Here is an 18,212-nt window from a genome sequence, read left to right as displayed (position 1 = left end):
CTTAGAGGCCCCTTTTCATTTCTTGAAATCCTTTTCTTACTTTTCACTTTCAAGTCTAACAAATTTTAAAAGGATAATGCTACTGCTTTGAAAGTTGGCATTAATTATGGTCAGAATGTGTGAATAGAGCATATTCAATTTCACTTTAATTTGATAATTTCATCATGGTTGTCGCTCCGGTTGTTTACAACCTGTGTTTTGTCCCTCTCATCACAAAGCCAGCACGTCTTAGTAAAGATTAAGCGCTTGAATAGACGCTGTACTTCAGAGCCTCTTTTTTCAGTTCACACGTTTCCAGAGTGTGTGCTTTCTTTCCAGTATTTAGATTGGTTAGGGGAATCCATTTGAATTGAGTTATACATCATTTTAAAGCTTAGAGTCTGCTCTTTCAGAATCTACCCTTAACTAAAATTTCATACTTGGCGACTTTTTGTTTGTTTTGTGGTGCAGGGTCACATGTACTCTGTTCCACATATTAGCACACTTCATGAATTTAGAAATCAATATGATGCATGTATTTTCTTTTACACACTCTTGGGCCTATACTTTATTAATGAATACATATATATTTTTCATTCACTTTTTCATTCTTTAACAATGAGAACAATAATGACAAAGATAAAACGACTCATTAGGGTTGTAGAACAGTCAATTTCTTTCAACTCTATATTATGATGCATTTATGGGCATATAGGCCTATGTTTCATTTTAGATCAATTTAATTTCAGCCCACCTATGTAATGCACTTACGAAGCTTGGAGGTTTGACTTTTTTTTTTCAATGAGACATCAAACTTAGATTTGCTATTCTTCTTATATATCATATTAGTGGAAAAATGAGCAAAGAAAATAGGATTCCATCGGGATTTGAATCCGAGACATCGGGATTGCTAGCCTGGTGCTCTACCGAATGAGCTATAGAAAGCCCTAGTTCAGTGCTCGTCCCAGAAACCCTTAATTCTCAATGCTCGGATTTTCAGAAGCTATAGCAGTGTGTTTGTGTGTGACATACACGCGCACACTTAAACCTGGCATAAACCTGAAGGATAATTTAACTTGGGGATGAATGCGAGGGATCACCGGAGTGATGCAGCTTTCTGATATGTAACAAATAAAGACAGAATTAACTGACCAGAAAAAATATAAATTATTAGTGGAAAAATGAGCAAAGAACATGGAATTCCATCGGGATTCGAACCCGAGTCCTCCGGGTTGCTAGCCCGGTGCTCTACCGACTGAGCTATAGAAAGCCCTAGTTTAGTGTTCGTCTGTGAAACCCCTAATTCTCAATGCTCGGATGGTCAGAAGCTATAGCAGTGTGTTTGTGTGTGACACGCACGCCACTCTTAAACCTGGCATAAACCCGTAAGGATAATTCAACTTGGGGATAAATGTGAGGGATCACAGAAGTGATGCAGCTTTTTGAGTTTGTAACAAATGAAAACAGAATAAACTGACCAGAAAGAATATACATTTTTAGTGAAAAAATGAGCAAAGAAAATGGGATTCCATCGGGATTTGAACCTGGGACCCGAGAGCTGTCTCTTATTTAAAAAGATATGACCGACTGAATGAAATCGTTGCATTATTTGATAGAAAGAACACTTCAAATTTTATTTGACACATTGATAATCAACCTTCGTGCAGGCGCTTTGATCTCCCTGAAAATTTGTGATTTACAAAATCTGTAACTTTGGGCACTGATATCCTACTTGACCGAGCGATAGTGAAGCCATAAAAAACTGATAACGAATGCATCCAAAATAGCTACTGAAAACGGATAAGATGAATGAATACAACTGAATGTATTTTTGTACCTTTTTGAGTGGCTCACAAACAGTAGCGATCAGTGTTTGTCATCGTTTTATAGACCAGCGCAGCAATTTTTGTCGGAAGCTTTATCTTGCAAAGTTGACAAAGTTGTCCCTCAGTCAAGAATGGCTAGGGCGGCAAAAGTATCAAAAATGCAAATCACAAGACTTCAGGAAAAATTATTGTAGAATCGAAACGCCTGCACGAGAATTGATGATTGTGGTTTCAAAATATGAGGTGTTCTTCTATCAACTACTAAAGATAATAATTTCTTTCGTTCATTCATGCTTTTGCAATTGAGAGTCAGTTTCATAGCACTCTTTTGGGCCACGCCGTAAACAAGTATAAATTCTTCTATCACTCCATCACTGTACGAACCTGCCGACCCGTTCGATGCAAGATCTTACACAGATCGAGTCACGTCGACCTGGTCTAAGAAGTCTAGTAGAAATCGAGTATTGACCGTGAAGTGATCGTGTATTGATTGTGTGTAGATCGGGATGTTCGAGCAGAGATCTGTGTGGTTGTCGAGGAGAGATTCTGGAGATGTCGAGAATGGTCGGGTGTGGATCGTAAAAGATCGAATAGCGGTCGGGAATGGATCGTGTTGAAGGACGATCGATCATTATTGGTCGGGATTGCTCTGGTAAAAATAGGTGATCGGGATTGATCTCACTAAATGTCTTGATCGAGTTGATCTGATCGGCAGTGGGAACGGGGTATAAGGGAGAAGAAATGAAAAAAAAAAAAGACGTGTGGCACACATCTACCTATATCTTTCTACATCTGTTATAAGAATGTAACTTAGTCAACTTCCAAGACAGTTTGAACTCTGAAATTGCCTCGGCCAATGCAATCTGCGAAATAAGGGGTTTACTCCTTCCTGTTCCTTTTTATTTTTGTTTTCAATATACGTGGATAACATGCCGCCAGTGATAACCGCCAAGTATGATGCATTTCAATTTATTCATAACTGGACGACGCCACGCTCCCTTGTTTGTCTGACTTATGATATATCTCACCAGGTGTGATTCAGATCATAGAAATGACACTCTCAGCAAACAGGCCTCTAGCTTTAAGGGCCAGTGGATTGTAAGAACTAAAGAATAATGAATACTCATTAGAAACCATGCTAATACATACAGAAGATTCCACTTCATATCAGACGTAAATGGTCGCCATTTTGCCTCTCAATTATGCTTTATCAAGTATAGTTTTTGAATATCCACGTTTCATTTGAATTTCTGCCCAAGAATTAGGATATGGATCTTTTCATGGAGGACCTGGGTTTTCCACCACCTTGCTAACATGAAGTTACTTCTGTTCCCTTGAGAGATAACATCCATCCAATGGCTACCTTAAAGAGGCCTTCTTCCGTGTATAGATACTGTAGTTGTGCTTTTTCTGCCAGACTGATACTGACAGTAGCACTCTTATTAAAGCAAGTGATCAATGACTCACAATCGTCAAGGATATACAACTGCTCGTACGAGAAGAAAACTAAAGGGTTCCAAGAACGTGGTTGTTATCAGTCGTCTTTATAAGAATAAACTTATATTCGATTCAAAAGATGCATCACACAAGCTCGTTTGGCACAATGTCTGTTCCGTCATTTTACCGACAAAAGTATACTGAACGCTCGCGGAAGCAGTTCAACGACAATACTCCTGTATTTAAAAAAAAAGATTATAAAAAGAAAAAAATCCTGCTCACTGTGCCAGACCTGATCTTTCTTCACCAGTAGACAATGGGTGGGAACGTTTTGATCTGGTCCAGCCTGTACAACTGATATATCTAGCTCCAACCCTGCAAAGTTGCCTTGAGATGATTTCATGTGCATGCGAAAGCAATGCAGAACATTTCGATGGAAATGTCACAAATCATGCCTACGATGTACAGCAGTGTGTGCATGTTAGCAACAATTTGATGATGCAAACCTTGCATGAATGTAGATCGATTTAGCTCGATAGAGAAATAGACTTTTCGACTCAGATTACGTTTCTTTTAAGCCAAAATATAAAGGTGTTGATGACTAGAATTACAAAGTTAATCCTTCGTTTCTGTTTCCGACACTGTCCGAGATACCAGGATTTTCCTTACATTTTTTTTTTGCTTGAGCCTGCAGAGTGGGTGAGGAGATAGATAACCCCCCCCCCATAGATTATGACGAGATTTATGAAAATTGCCACTTGATTTTAAATTCAACCTATTGAAAACAATTATAAACCAATCTATCCAATGAAAACGACAAAGTACAGGGAAGAATAAAGTGACCTTTCACTAATCCATAGAGTATATAGTGTATAGTGATGTGATTGCCCAATAACTTTGATGGCAAAACCTTGTTTTGGTGGTAAATATGCATGAAAATGGGTGAATATTTGCATAATTTATTATGCAAACGAGATAATAGATGTGTGTTGTTTAGTATACTTGCAGTTAATTTTTGCATCTCTTAATCACACCAGGAATCATTAACAGGTCTTGATGTTAAAGCTGTTATGAAACATATTCATATATTGCGGCAGTGCGTTGTAAACTCTCGAAACCTGCTTGGTCTACGGCCTCTTGAATATCAATTTGCAAACATATTTCCTTTTAGTGTCATTCAGTTCTCCTTTATTGATTGATTCCAGTACTTGATTTACTTCGGACTCTGACGACATCATAATGTACGACTTGTTTGCCTGATAACCTAACCTGATAACTTTTGATGTTTTAGGGAATATATCCATAGAAATGGCCAACTATTTGTATAATTTATATGCAAATTAGATTATTAGGGTATTTCTGTAATACCTGTTTTTTTTTCTTGTATCTCCTTATCACAAAAGAATCATCAACTTATGTCTTGATATTATAACTATAATGATTCAGATTCATATATCGCGGCAATGTGTTGTAGAATCTCGAAGCCTGTCGCAGTATAGCCTCATGCATACCAATTTGCATACGTTATTGCAAATACTGTTATTCATTTTTTTATTCTGAATTGGTTGATTCCAGTACTTGATTTTCCTCAGGCTCAGATGACACCATGTACACTTTGTTTGACCGATAGCATATCTATTTTTTCACTACGCCAAGGTACATTTTGATAGCAAAACTTTGTTTTAGGGGAAAATAATGTTGAGAAAATAGAAAAACATTTGCATAATTTACTGTGCAAATGAGATGCATGTTTTATTCTAATACTTTAAGTCGGTTCTTGTATCTCTTTATCACACTGGGAATCGTGAACCGGTCTTGATACAATGATAACTATCATCAGAATCATGATTCAGATCCATATATTGCGGCAATGCGTTGTAGAATTTAAAATCCTACCAGTTATGTATCCTCGTGTATACCAATTTGCATAGATATTTGCATAAGTGAAATTCAATTCTTTTGAATTGATTGAATTCTTTTGAATTGATTAATTTTGATTCGACTCTGGTGACACTAAGTACTTTTTGTTTGCCCGATAACTTATTAAAGTGATTAAAAACAGAAGTGAACACGTAGGTAAACATGCGCATATTATCAACATATGCGGTAATGCATTGCTGTATCAGCGGCAACTCCTAATTTGCATATTTCACTTCTTAATTTGTATATATAACTGAAAGCCATGAGCAACTGATGACCTAGCTATTGTCTTTGCACCTTAATTTCTGAAATTATTACTATTTCCTCGTGTCTAGGGAGATTTTGATGAAAATTAGATCATCGAAATACCTTAAAAAGCAATGAATTGGTGGCCATTTTGTTTATGTAAATTAGATGCTCTTAGACTCAAAATTCCGCTTGGGAACCGGAATTTTTGGATTCAGTGTACTTGAATTATACAAAATAGACCGGTTCCCAACTTTTACTAAAAAATGCCTCTAACAGTCATATTTTCCCCAAATCCCACTAGACTATAATACTTGCCTTGAATAATAACCTTTTTCCATTGAAGGAGCATGATACCGGGTTATGTGAAAGATGTGATATACCAGAAACAACGAAACATTTTCTAATCGAATGCTCTAGATTTATAATAGAAAGAACATTATGATTTGAGACTCCTAAATTCACCAGAATAGGCCTATTTACACAAAAAGCAATGGTGGCCTTCGTAAGAAGGACACAGAGATTCTCCATATATATATAATCATTTACAATAAATTGTTGAACCCTGGGAAACACTTTTGAGTTTGACGCGTCAATACCCAATTTCATTTTTTCATTTCATTTATTTCCACATCCTGATAAAAAGCATTAATACAAAGGATACTAGGAACGATACATACACAGTATAACATTGGAACAAAAGAGGAAATGTTGAACCTATTACAATTACACAACAGACAAACACAACATAAAGCAATCATTTCAGTTTGTGGGGGGATCAACATAGACCATTGGTCTTTCTACGGCTGATCCCAAATATTACAGCTAAAATAGATTACATTAATGCAATAACAACAGAAAACTATACAACAGAGAGAACACTATACATATAAGAAGGCAGGAGTCATCAAAGTGTGGTGCTTATACAATGAATAAAACTTGAAATTTATCTAATATCTTTATGAACAAGAAAGAATTTGTAACTTCTTTTAAATATTGAAAGTCTATTAGACAACTTTATTGCATTTGGTAAATCATTCCATAAAACAGGTCCCATATATTTGAAAGTGTATCTTGAAATACAGTACTTAAAATTTGGGATATACAATCTATCAACCTGTCTAGTATTATATTTATTCTTGTTTTGAATAAAAGAAGTATCAAGAAACCTTGGCAAAATGTTATTCATATATGAGTACATGAAGACAGCGAGAAAGAATTTATTCATATCAAAAATCGTCAATAATTTATGTTCTTTGAATAAAAGACCTGTGTGACTTAAAAATGGCCTATTACTTATCATACGGATTGCACGCTTTTGTAAGACAAAAATACGCTTTAAAAGATACTTTGCACAATTTCCCCAAACTATATTACAGTAAGATAAATGAGGCATAATCAAAGTGTGATATAACTTTAAAAGAATTTCAGAGGGCATGATTGCACGTATACTATTGATTGCACCTATTGCTCTGGAGACTTTACAGCATACTTCATTGACATGATATCTCCATGTTAAATGATCATCAATGATAACTCCAAGAAATTTGGTAGAACAAACAACTGGAATTATAAAATCAGCAATCTTAACATCAAAATCATCAGTATTTACTACTTTATTTCTTGGTCTAAATATCATGCATGATGTTTTGTCTGCATTTAATTTCAATTTATTGGCTATGAACCACTGATTAACTTTCTCTAATTCACAATTTAAGATTGCACTGATACTTTGTGTATCTTTACATGAAATAAAAAAACTGGTGTCATCTGCATATGAGATCAACTCCAAATATTTGCTAGCATACTGTAAGTCATTTATATAAAGAATAAAAAGTAATGGACCTAAAACCTAAAACCGACCCCTGATTTAGATTTAATAGGTCTAATGGAAGTGTGAAGGTGAGCAAGCGTATATAGGTACATTATAGGCATGTGCATGTGGATATGAATATTAAAGGACAAGTTCACCTGATAGACATGTGGGTTGAGTGAATGCAGAGACTCCAACCCCAAGCACCTTCTGCATGATCTGGAGATTCTCCCGCCCGAAACCCCTATCAAACGGGAGACTCCAAGTTGATGTGTGCGAAGCGCTAAGTTCCTATAGTTCTAGATGCTTTTGGTGCTATCTAATAAGGCTTATTCTTTCAACATACGGCGATAGCAATAAGTAAGAAATCCTTTCCACCGGGAGACACAGAGCCAGGGAGAAATCAAATCTCCGAAGCAGGAGAACGGGAGATTTTGAAAAAAATGGGTTTTCGGCGGGAGATCTCCCGTCGAAAACGAGAGAGTTGGAGTCTCTGTGGATGCAACAATATCAGTAGAACACATCAGTGAGAGTTTGAGCAAAATCAGACAATCCGTAAAAGTTATGAATTTGTGATGTTTCTGCTCAGTCACGGCTGGATGAAAAGACTACTATAGCTTGTTATGTCATATGAGTTCAACGATATAAAGAAAGAATAAAGAAAATTCAACATATTTCCATTTTTCTCGCATAACAAAATAACACTCGACTTCTCTCTTTCAGAAGGCAGGGGGAATAATATTAACCTTAAAGGGACTGTACAGTACTGGTTGAGGTGGGGAATCATGTTTTTAACATTCCTAAGTGAGATAATGAGAAACCACTTATGAAATATGAAAGAGCATGTAATTTTAAGAAGGATTCAACGTTTATTTGATGAAAATTGGTTTTCAAATGGCTGAGATATCCAAGAAAGTGATGATAGTAAAAGGCTACAGACCACACCTTTTATTAGGATCTCTTTGTTTCACCTTGTTTTTGGGATATCTCAGCCATTTCAAAACCGATTTTCATCAAATAAACTTTTGATACCCCTTAGAATTGCATGCTCTTTGACATCTCATAGAGTGGTTGCTGAATATCTCACAAAACGTTTAAAGCTAAATCCTCACTTCGAACTGTACACACCCTTTAACATACGTCAGTGGCAAGTCGAAGAAATGTGCGCTTTATTCAAAAAGTAAAGTTTTGTGAAATTCTCTTTTTATTTTCCCTGTATAGTTGTACACATGTGACATCATACACTGTAGTAGTCTTCTCTTCCAGCAGTGACTGTGCAGATACTAAAAATATTCGTAACTTTTGAGCGGATTGTCCAATTTTCCTCAAACTTTCACTGATGTGTTCTACTAATATTGCTGCATTCTCTCAATCCTTATGTATATGAAGGTGGACTTGTCCTTTAATGTAGGTATGTATACGTACGTACGTATGTATGTATGTATGTATGTTTGTGCATGTATATAAATGTATTATGTAAACTAAAAATGTAAGAAGTATGTATGTGTGATCATTTGCGTCCCACAGGTAGCCCAGAATATCTGCCTTGATTTATGTTACAATGGTTTCGAAATTACAGGGCCCCTATATTTTGTTTTTGGTTTCAGTGATTCAATCGGAAAAGGAGATCACATTCAGATTGACAGACATCATCCCAGTCTTGGCCGGTACATATTGGAGTGGCCTAGGCTTGCACATGCTCAAGCTGAGAAGCCGGGGGGGGGGGGGGGGGGGGATACTGATAGCGAACCGGGCTGGCCAGAAAATACGCAAAAACGGCCCATGATGGGTGATGACCAAAGAAGTTCTACACTGTAAAAACATCGGTGTTAGATTTAACACCACGGGTGTTAAATCTAACACCGATCAAACTTCAATAGAGGACCACACCCACAGGTGTTAAAAATGCACTGCCATGGTGTTGAAAAGTGTTCGCCTGACACTTCGTGGTGTTCATTTGACACTGTACCTGGTGTTATTTTGACACTGTACTGATGTTAATTCAAAAATGACACCACATGGTGTTGATTTGATATTTGTTGGTGTTCATATCAATGGTTTAACACCCGTCCAGCTTCAATAAGAGACCACACCAGCTGGTGTTACTTTGGTGTAAATTTATTTTCACATTTTTTCAAAAATCTTGTATTTTAATGTAAAATTCTTGATCGTCTTGTTTAAATTAAAAATCAACAAGAAGTGCAGTTACTAAGAAACTCTTCAAAAAAAAAGTTTAAATTTTGGAAATGACACCCGGAGGTGTTAATTTAACACCATAAATGAGCACCGAAAATTTAACACCAGCTCGGTGTTCACTATTTAACACCGGATTTTTTGCAGTGTAGAACCTCTTTGGTGATGACAGTCTGTTTTAGAATCTCCAAAATTGCGGCAATATATAATGCAGCGATTTTTTTCTCCTTTATTATTTGAATTTGTGTTCTTCAAAGAAAAAAAAAGATATTAGTAGGACCCTATAAATTTCAGTAGGTATTTTAGGCATAAATATTCACAACTGAATGACACACGCCTTAAAAAATCAAAATAATAACAACAACAACAAACGACTGAACTGACCCTGCGACGAAGGCAAAGGCTCTGCAGGACAAAATAGGCGTAAATATTCATCACTGAATGATACACGCCTAAAATTAAGATAAGAACGAAAAAAAAAAACCAACAACACAGAATTCCGTGTGTAGAGTTCTGTGGACACAAAACTAATTGTATGTTCGATGTTGACGGCGTCAATATCCAGATGAATAGCGAAATAGTACGGGCAGAGTGTCTGGAAGCCAGACTACTTTTAGCCGTGAAATTAACAACAACAACAACAACAAACGACGGCCAGGCAGGAGACGACTCTCCTCCCCTGATACTTTAATACTGTACAATAAAAGTGATCTAGATCGTGCGTGCATTTTTACGCACGAGTTCCCTTGTATCCGGCCTTGTCCTTGATTGTCTGAAGGTTGTGGTTTTCTTCTATAATCTGGTTTAGTTTTGAATACAATGGTACAGGGTACACTAGTTATGTTGTAGTTACTCTTGCCTGCGGTATCTGTACAGACTAGGAGGATAGCAGTAGACAGTTCGCCTCCGCAACAATTTTAGCAGGTCGCGCGGTATTGTACCACGGACTCTGCACTTGCACTCAGCGTATTGAATTGCTGCTCCTCAGCTCAGTGCAGAAGATCACATCAGTGCGGGTGCGCGCAGATGCGGCAGACCAGAAACGTTATCACATGGGATGAGATCTAATGGAGGCGTCTGACCTCCCTGGTCTTTGTCTATCACCGAACAGCCAACAAGCTTTCTTCAACGCTATATAATAAAAAGAAAAGGACAAACGCCATTTGTCATTGACACTGACAGGCCGCAATCATCGAAATACAGTGTAGCACGTACCGTCGATGAAGACCGGATTTCGTCTGCTGCGTCCAACCTGCTACAGCATCCTGACGGTGGATCAGCCGGACGGTTACGGGTCGGGCAAGCGTGCGTACGAGCTACGGTCGGCCGATCGGTGAGACAAGTCTACATGAACATGGCAGACACAGGCCATGCCAATACTAACGCCACCACAGTGTTTTGTGGCACTCTGGTCCACTCAACTGCCTCCAAGCCACTGGACGTTCTGGGTAATTTCGCCATCGGTTTTGAACATCGAAATGGCAAGGTAAAAAAACAAACAAACAAACAAACAAAAACGATTCTGTCTATCGCATTGGGATTGCCCGATCGGTCACTACCACTGCACATGCACTGTCTATCCTAAACTGCGACCATGACCAGCCGGCCCTATCTAACGCGAGGTGCTCCCCCCCCCCCTCCCCCGGGGCCTATGGGGGTTATAACTTACCGTATTACTTGTAGTAACTATACAGTGCACTCCCGTTATAACGAAAATGCTAGGGACCGGCTGTTTTCTTTCGTTATAACGAAATTTCGTTATAACCGAACAAATACAATATATAACGAAAACAAGGAATCTGTTCGCTGAATACTCATCATACACTGGAAAGCTAGTTCTATGTAAAACGTGATGGGATAACTGTATTAGGCCAAGTAAAAAAAGAAAGTAGTTTCTCGTCCGGGTTTTTTGAGCAAGGCAATGAGGGAGGTCCTTACTATTTGATATCTTACTATTTTTTCGAGGATTGTCAAAATGAAAGTAATATGTGTTTCTCGTCCGGTAATTCTGAGAAAGGTAACGAAAGAGGGCTTTACTATTTTCTATATCCAATTCATGAAATTAAATATCACTCTGGTAGCTGTGTTATGAGAGACCAGGTCCCAAGTGTATGTCTTGCCTGCACTCTGTGCATTTTCAAACAAATAGATATATAATATGTACCATACTTGAAATGAAACTCCATGCATGCAGAATTTTTATACATTTGCTTTTTCTTTCCACTACAGATGTCAAGGGAAAATGACCATCTTAGTACTGGTATTTATAGCGTTGTAATGGCATTTCTGATACCAGTGTACTTGCAATTCTGATGTATTGTGCTATTAATTGAAACAGGTATAAAACATTCTATCAACAAATGTACGACTGACATTCCATGATATTCAAAACACTGCTTTATTTATCATTGGTGTTTGTGACTTTTTGTGTCCCGTGGCACAGCTGGTATGTATCTGCATCTCTTCACAGCACAATTGTAGCACATTCAACTGGAAACTGGCTGGTACAATTGCAGATGGATGTCAAAATGATACAGATATGGCATTATACGACTCACGGCCGTGTCCGTGAATTTACATCGTAAAGAAAAGTATCCCGCAGGAATACGAGACAAACCAGAATCCGTGGAAAAGTTATTTATTTTGTAGATAACCCATTTAATAATTCTACATTTGCTGGAAAAGCGCATTCATTTTCTCAAATACTCAGAACAATACTACATCGCCGTCAGATGCAACGTTACAGAGCAGAGTTCGAGTGTTTGAGCCTCTACACATTCTAATGTGTTCATGCGTGCGTCGCGTGCAGACAGCCAGGGGATGGGGACCCTGACATCTACAGACACGCATACGCGGCCGGCACGGCCACTGCACTGGCACCGTAAATTCCGACACTGCACACACATGCACAAAATGATTATAGTCACAATGACATGAAAATGTATACATACATACTCGATACAATCCTCACAAGCATTTGTACAGTACAATTCATCCGCTTAAAATATGAGAAACGGGGAAAAATACGAACAATGCGTGAAATATGCGTGGAATATCAGCGATTGTTCGCAAAAAATGTTGCCGCTATCGCGTTCACGACGTACCGAGTGCGCTGTACATCACAGCCCGCCAGGCCGGCCCGCGCGCCCATCCAACTACAGTTCGACTGCTTTGTGGGTCATTCCTTCTTGCCGAGCTCGCAGTGTGACATGCATGCGTTAGTACATACGCACTACAGAAGCTAGCTACAACTGTACTCCAGCTAAGTAGAGGACGCAATGCGTGGTATTGCCAGAAGGCAAATCACGATTGGTAGGTGAATTGTCGATTCTTTTTTTTTTTCGGCGGCCGAAAAAATAGTAAATATCAAAAATGTCGATGCGGCAACTGAAAATCGATGCGGGCGGGGAGCGGGCTGGGACGAGAATTATGAATTTCTTGGTATTTTCAGCGCCATTTTGAAAATAGTAAATAGTAAAAAAATCGATGCGGCGGCCAAAATCGATGCGCGCGAGGACGAGAAACTGGTTTCTTTTTTTACTTGGCCTTACAGTAATAAACCCATCAAGTTCCCCTCAGAAACTGTGCGTGACACAAGGAGGGAACACACAATGGTGTGAAGCGTTCACCCATGCAGAGACGCTATAAAAATGCTTGTTCCGCTACATATTTTCGAAAGCAATTCGCATTTCGTTATATTTAAACGGAGCACATTTCTTTTGTTTTTCCTTGTCTGTGGCACTCGGAAAAGACTTTGTTATAATGGAAATTTCGCTATAACCGTGTTCGTTATTATAAGCAAATTTTGCGCCATAGACTTTAATGGTAATAATTTTGGGACCAGAAGATTTACTTCGTTATAACCGTAACGGGAGTGCACTGTAGTATGTCTACCCGTTCATGGGATCTACTGTAGTATACAAAATGGTCACAAGTGCAATGGTACCACTACCACTACCGGTACCAGATTTCGCAAGAGGTGAAAGATACGAGGCGCTCTATTCAACGAGGCGAAGCCGAGTTGAATAGTGCACCTCATCTTTCACCAAGTGTGAAATCTGGTTCCATTGCACGAGTATAGACCATACACTACAGTCAAACCTGCCTTAGCGGCCACCTGTCTATAGCGGCCACTGAAAAATTCCCCCGGAGAAAAGCCCTGTTGAAGACCCTGTGTATAGCGGCCACCTGTCTAACGCGGCCAGCGGCCACAAATTTTGTTTCCCGCAGTAGATTTTAACCTGTCTATATAGCGGCCAAAAACCCTATGGAGCCGTAGCCGAGCCGATAATTCAGTGGTGTTTTTCTCTTTTTGTTGCCGTGCGGGGCAGTAACGTTCAGTGATCACCACCGCTACATTCATCCCTCATTCAGTCATAATAATGCACTAGTGTCAAGCTTTCTTCACAACAATACACATACTGTGCAACAATTTCATATACTCCGGCATGGTTAAATGCATGAAACACATGGTGTGTGAATACGTACACACATACATACGCATGTAAGGATACAATGTGATACATAGTACATGTGAGCAATGTACACAAAGTTGGATTACCTGTCTATAGCAGCCACCTGTCTATAACGGCCACTTTTTCCGTCTCCCTTGGGTGGCCGCTATAGACAGGTTTGACTGTATTTGTTTTATACAACACCTCGAACGTCAACAGATTTCGGTACTCACAGATTCTTGAATTTAGCACAGAAATGGCAACCATTTTCCGTGAAAGACGAATGAGTAGCCTCACAGTTGCAGTCACTGTATAACACTACATGAGTTGTACAATGCGAAACAAAGTTGTTTACAAAAATGAGTGACAAAAGTATGCGCTTGTAAGCGCACTTGTAATTCTTGAGTGCACGTGGCACATGTTTGTTTATTGTGACATCAGAGCGCGTGCAATAGAACATTTTGGTCGAACCATAATTGCACGGTTTAGACAGCCGGAGCGTGTAATAGAACCTTTCACTAAATGTCACATGATGGGCAATTGACCAATCGGATAGCTACACTCTAAATAGGTGTTGTATGATATAAGTACTAGCCTACTCAAGTCGAACTTAAAATTTACGATTGGCTAATGGTACGCTGTGTGTGTCTTCGCTGTTGCTCAACTTTCGTTCTAATGAAAATGAAGGTTTTTTAGACTTCTTTCATGTTGTCGTCATCACGATTACTAGTAATGTAGTAATTACTAGTAATGTTAGGCCTAATACAAGATAAAATATATTTAAACAATCAATGGAATTATTCTGTAAACATTAATGATATTATTATTAATTTGAAGTGTAATATATAGCCAGTTTTGGACGTTGCTGAGTATCCACCTATGACTGAAGAGTAGACGTAGAAGTGGGTGGTGATTCGGCTAATAAAATTGAACAGGGAAACCAGTGGCAGTGGCATACAGGTACCATAAGTTTAGTCAATCTTAAATTAAGTTTGACTTCGAGGAGCTCAATTATGATTGCTAATGCTATGTTGACTCCAATACGAGTTGTCATGTAGGCCTACAATGTACATCAAGCACTAGGCCTACATGGGAAAAGGGGTAAATTAAAGGGTGTGTACAGTTCTGGTCGAGGTGAAGATTTAGCTTTTAACGTTTTGTGAGATATTCAGAAACCACTCTATGAGATGTCAAAGAGCATGCAGTTCTAAGGAGTATCAAAAGTTTATTCGATGAAAATTGGTTTTGAAATGGCTGAGATATCCAAAAACAAGGTGAAACAAAGAGATACTAATAAAGTTGGGGCATGTCGCCTTTTATTATTAGCACTTTTTTGGATATTTCAGCCATTTGAAAACCAATTTTCATCAAATAAATGTTGGATCCTTCTTAAAATTACATGCTCTTTCATATTTCATTAGAGGCTTTTCATTATCTCACTTAGGAATGTTCAAAACATGAATCCCTACCTCAACCTGTACTGTACAGTCCCTTTAATAATACTGTGAGTACATATGATACACGCAGTTTTCATGCAGAAAGAAAACTGATATACTGTATAGAGGAAACTTAATCTTTCAATCAAAGCCATTTCACTGGGCAGCATAACACAACTAAACATGAATGTAGGCCATGAATGCAGACACTTTTGTCTACATTTTTGTACCAGAGTTGACATGGGAACCGGGTACCGTATACCTAAGCTCTGCAAAATTTGTTTGTATAATGCACTTTCAGCACCTCACAATTTCTTCATGATTAGTATTCACACAAATAATGAAGGCTTTCTGCTGGAAACTATGGTGCGACTGTCAATGTATTTACATGTAGGTCTATTAATGTTTTAAAACAATAAAGAAAAATGGCAGTGATTGTCACTGTCAGAGAGGGATAAATCTATAACACCAGTACCTTGCGACGGTTGGTACATAACAGGCAACCATGCACAGGTACATGATTGTCTAATTTATTGTGCATAGTATTTGCAATAAATTATTGTACATAAATTTGTAATATTATTTCTAGACTATGCCTGGTGAATGCCCCTCTATCACTTTTAATAGATTAGCTATTAAGCCCTAAAAGAGCCCCAACCATGTGATGGGCATATAATGTACGTACAAATGTACATTGTGTGTTTGTTGTGTTTCAAGGGCGGCATTTAGATTTTCATGTAGCTACATGTCTTGAGTACCATACTTACTGTTCTGTAAAATGTAATTCAAGATCTGTAAAATACCTTGTACCGGATGGTAGACCCTACTGGTTTTAAACTACAATCTGTACAGTTGTATGCATGTACAGACAAGCATGTACCTGTTCCTCACATTTATTGGTTCGTCTGATAACATTTCTAGACTATGCCTGGTGAATACCCTCCTATCACTTTAATGAATTACTTTTGTAGCTAACCCAATTAAAGAGCCCCAACCACGTAATGGGAATGCTTTGTATGTTTGTAATATGTTTCAAGGACAACTTTAAGTTTTAACTTTTACGTAGATACGTGTCTTGAGTGCTTACTTTAATTGTTTGGCATGTAAGATCTGTAAAATATGTTTTGCCAGATGACCTCATTGTAGGCCCTACTGGTTAACTACAGCTGTATGCATGTACAGACCTGTTCCTCACATTTATTGGTTCGTCTAACATTTCTAGACTATGCCTGGTAAATGCCCGTCTATCACTTGGATCATTGGTAGATCTACATGTAACCCAATTAAAGAGTTCCAATCACGTAATGGGCATGTGCATTGTACAGTATGTTTGTTACATTTGAAGGGTGACATTTAGACTTTCATGTAGATAAATTAATCATTTATGGAATACTGTTATATTATCTGTGAAATAGATTTCAGTTTGCCTTTGTTACTTTTCAGAATCTAAATTTCAGCATTTTCCACATTGGGGCCAAAAATAATTGAGTTATTGCAGCACATAAAGATTTGTATTCTCAGAGATTGTATGTGTTTTGTGGACTTTGAAACTGTATTACAATGAAAAATTGTTGATCAGAGCTGGTAGTTGATACAGTACATAATTGTAAAACTGCAATTCATTTGAGACATCTGACATGATAATTTGGTACAACAACAAATCTCTTGATCATTATTTTACCAAAGTTCAGCTACAAATACATTAAGTTGGCAAGTGGTTTCACTAGTTTACCAGTACATTCTAATCTTACAAAATAATAAGCACATTATTCATTGACTTGATTTTGTACCCATGGTTTAACAAGTGAGCACATGAATGAGTCTGTGGTGCAGAGTGTATTCCCCATGCTGACCCAGTATGTGCATACACAATCAGTGGTATGGCCAAGAGCTGAAACAAAAACCTTTACATAGTATCTTGCTATCAAAAGAAAATAGTATTACATAAAAGATGAAAGACATTAGATACAATGTATGAGAAGAATTGCCTTATCCACAGTTCTGCAGTTCATGTGTCTTGCAAAAAAAGAAGAAAAGAAAGAAGAATGTAAGCATTATTGTGATGTTGGACAGATTAGCATTGTATTGAAACACAAAGTCTTGCAAAGCTTGCACTTGTAGACATAATATCCTTGGTTTCTCAAAAGTGTCCAAACAGAAATGGTGTTGAACAAATACAACATCTACAATATTATGGCAGAAATTAAGTCACAGCAGAACTGCAGTCTATTATTTTGTAGATTACTGCTCAGTGTAGAAAACTATGCCGTATAGACATTGTGTTGCTATTAAACATCATCATTATTAAAGATACTTGTCAGAGTGACACAAAAAACAACAACAACAACAGAACCAAGAATTATTGTGTACATGAATTGAGCTCAGTTTTATACTGATCCACTCAAGGACAAGCAACATGGAGATCAAACAGTCAATACTTAAATGGCATCATCATTGAAGATACTGATGTTTTGCAGTTGTTGTTACACTCCCTCATGACACCATTAGGTTTTCTTTTGTAATACGTAGTACTCATTGTTATCTCTGAAAGTTAGTTACCAATGAACAGAGACAGTCTTATCCCTCTCATCTCAGATTATACATGTATGCAAGTAAAATATTTTGCCTAATCTGCCTATGAACACTGTCAAATTTTGTTTTCATATTTTTTGTTTTGTTTTACAGATTCTGTTCATTACACCAGAGAGTGATCTCGATGAAGAACTCAGAACAAGGTGTCTTTCAGCTGATTGTGTCACATACTTGACAGATTTGTAAGTTTGGATTGGCAAGGAGGTCCATCATAAATCTATTTACACAGTTTAGTTTACAATCTCATATAATGTTGAGTGAAGTGTGTAGAGATTTCATGATCAGTATCAGATTAGACCTTTTTTTTTTTTTACAA

The 18,212-nt window shown here is 37.8% G+C and overlaps 1 protein-coding gene and 1 non-coding gene across 2 annotated transcripts in view; one reads left to right on the top strand and one right to left on the bottom strand.

Annotated features, from left to right (window-relative positions):
• Positions 1–1,173: 1,173 nt before the first annotated feature.
• Trnaa-agc (transfer RNA alanine (anticodon AGC)) lies at positions 1,174–1,248 on the bottom strand. The gene has a single exon. It is a non-coding gene; the product is annotated as a tRNA-Ala (tRNA).
• Positions 1,249–10,462: 9,214 nt separating this feature from the next.
• Positions 10,463–18,212, top strand: part of LOC139714511 (guanine deaminase-like) — a 48,303-nt gene continuing 40,553 nt past the window's right edge. The window contains exons 1-2 of the mRNA XM_071626217.1: positions 10,463–10,900; positions 17,990–18,078. Of these exons, the coding sequence (XP_071482318.1) occupies positions 10,763–10,900; positions 17,990–18,078 (227 nt within the window). The 5' untranslated portion in view covers positions 10,463–10,762. The remainder of the gene's footprint in view (positions 10,901–17,989; positions 18,079–18,212) is intronic.

Source organism: Diadema antillarum, unplaced genomic scaffold, assembly GCF_040938485.1.
Source record: "Diadema antillarum isolate AM-2024a unplaced genomic scaffold, OU_Dant_1.0 seq00002303_RagTag, whole genome shotgun sequence".
Lineage (NCBI taxonomy): Eukaryota > Metazoa > Echinodermata > Echinoidea > Diadematoida > Diadematidae > Diadema > Diadema antillarum.
This window is presented reverse-complemented; position numbering and strand designations above follow the sequence as displayed.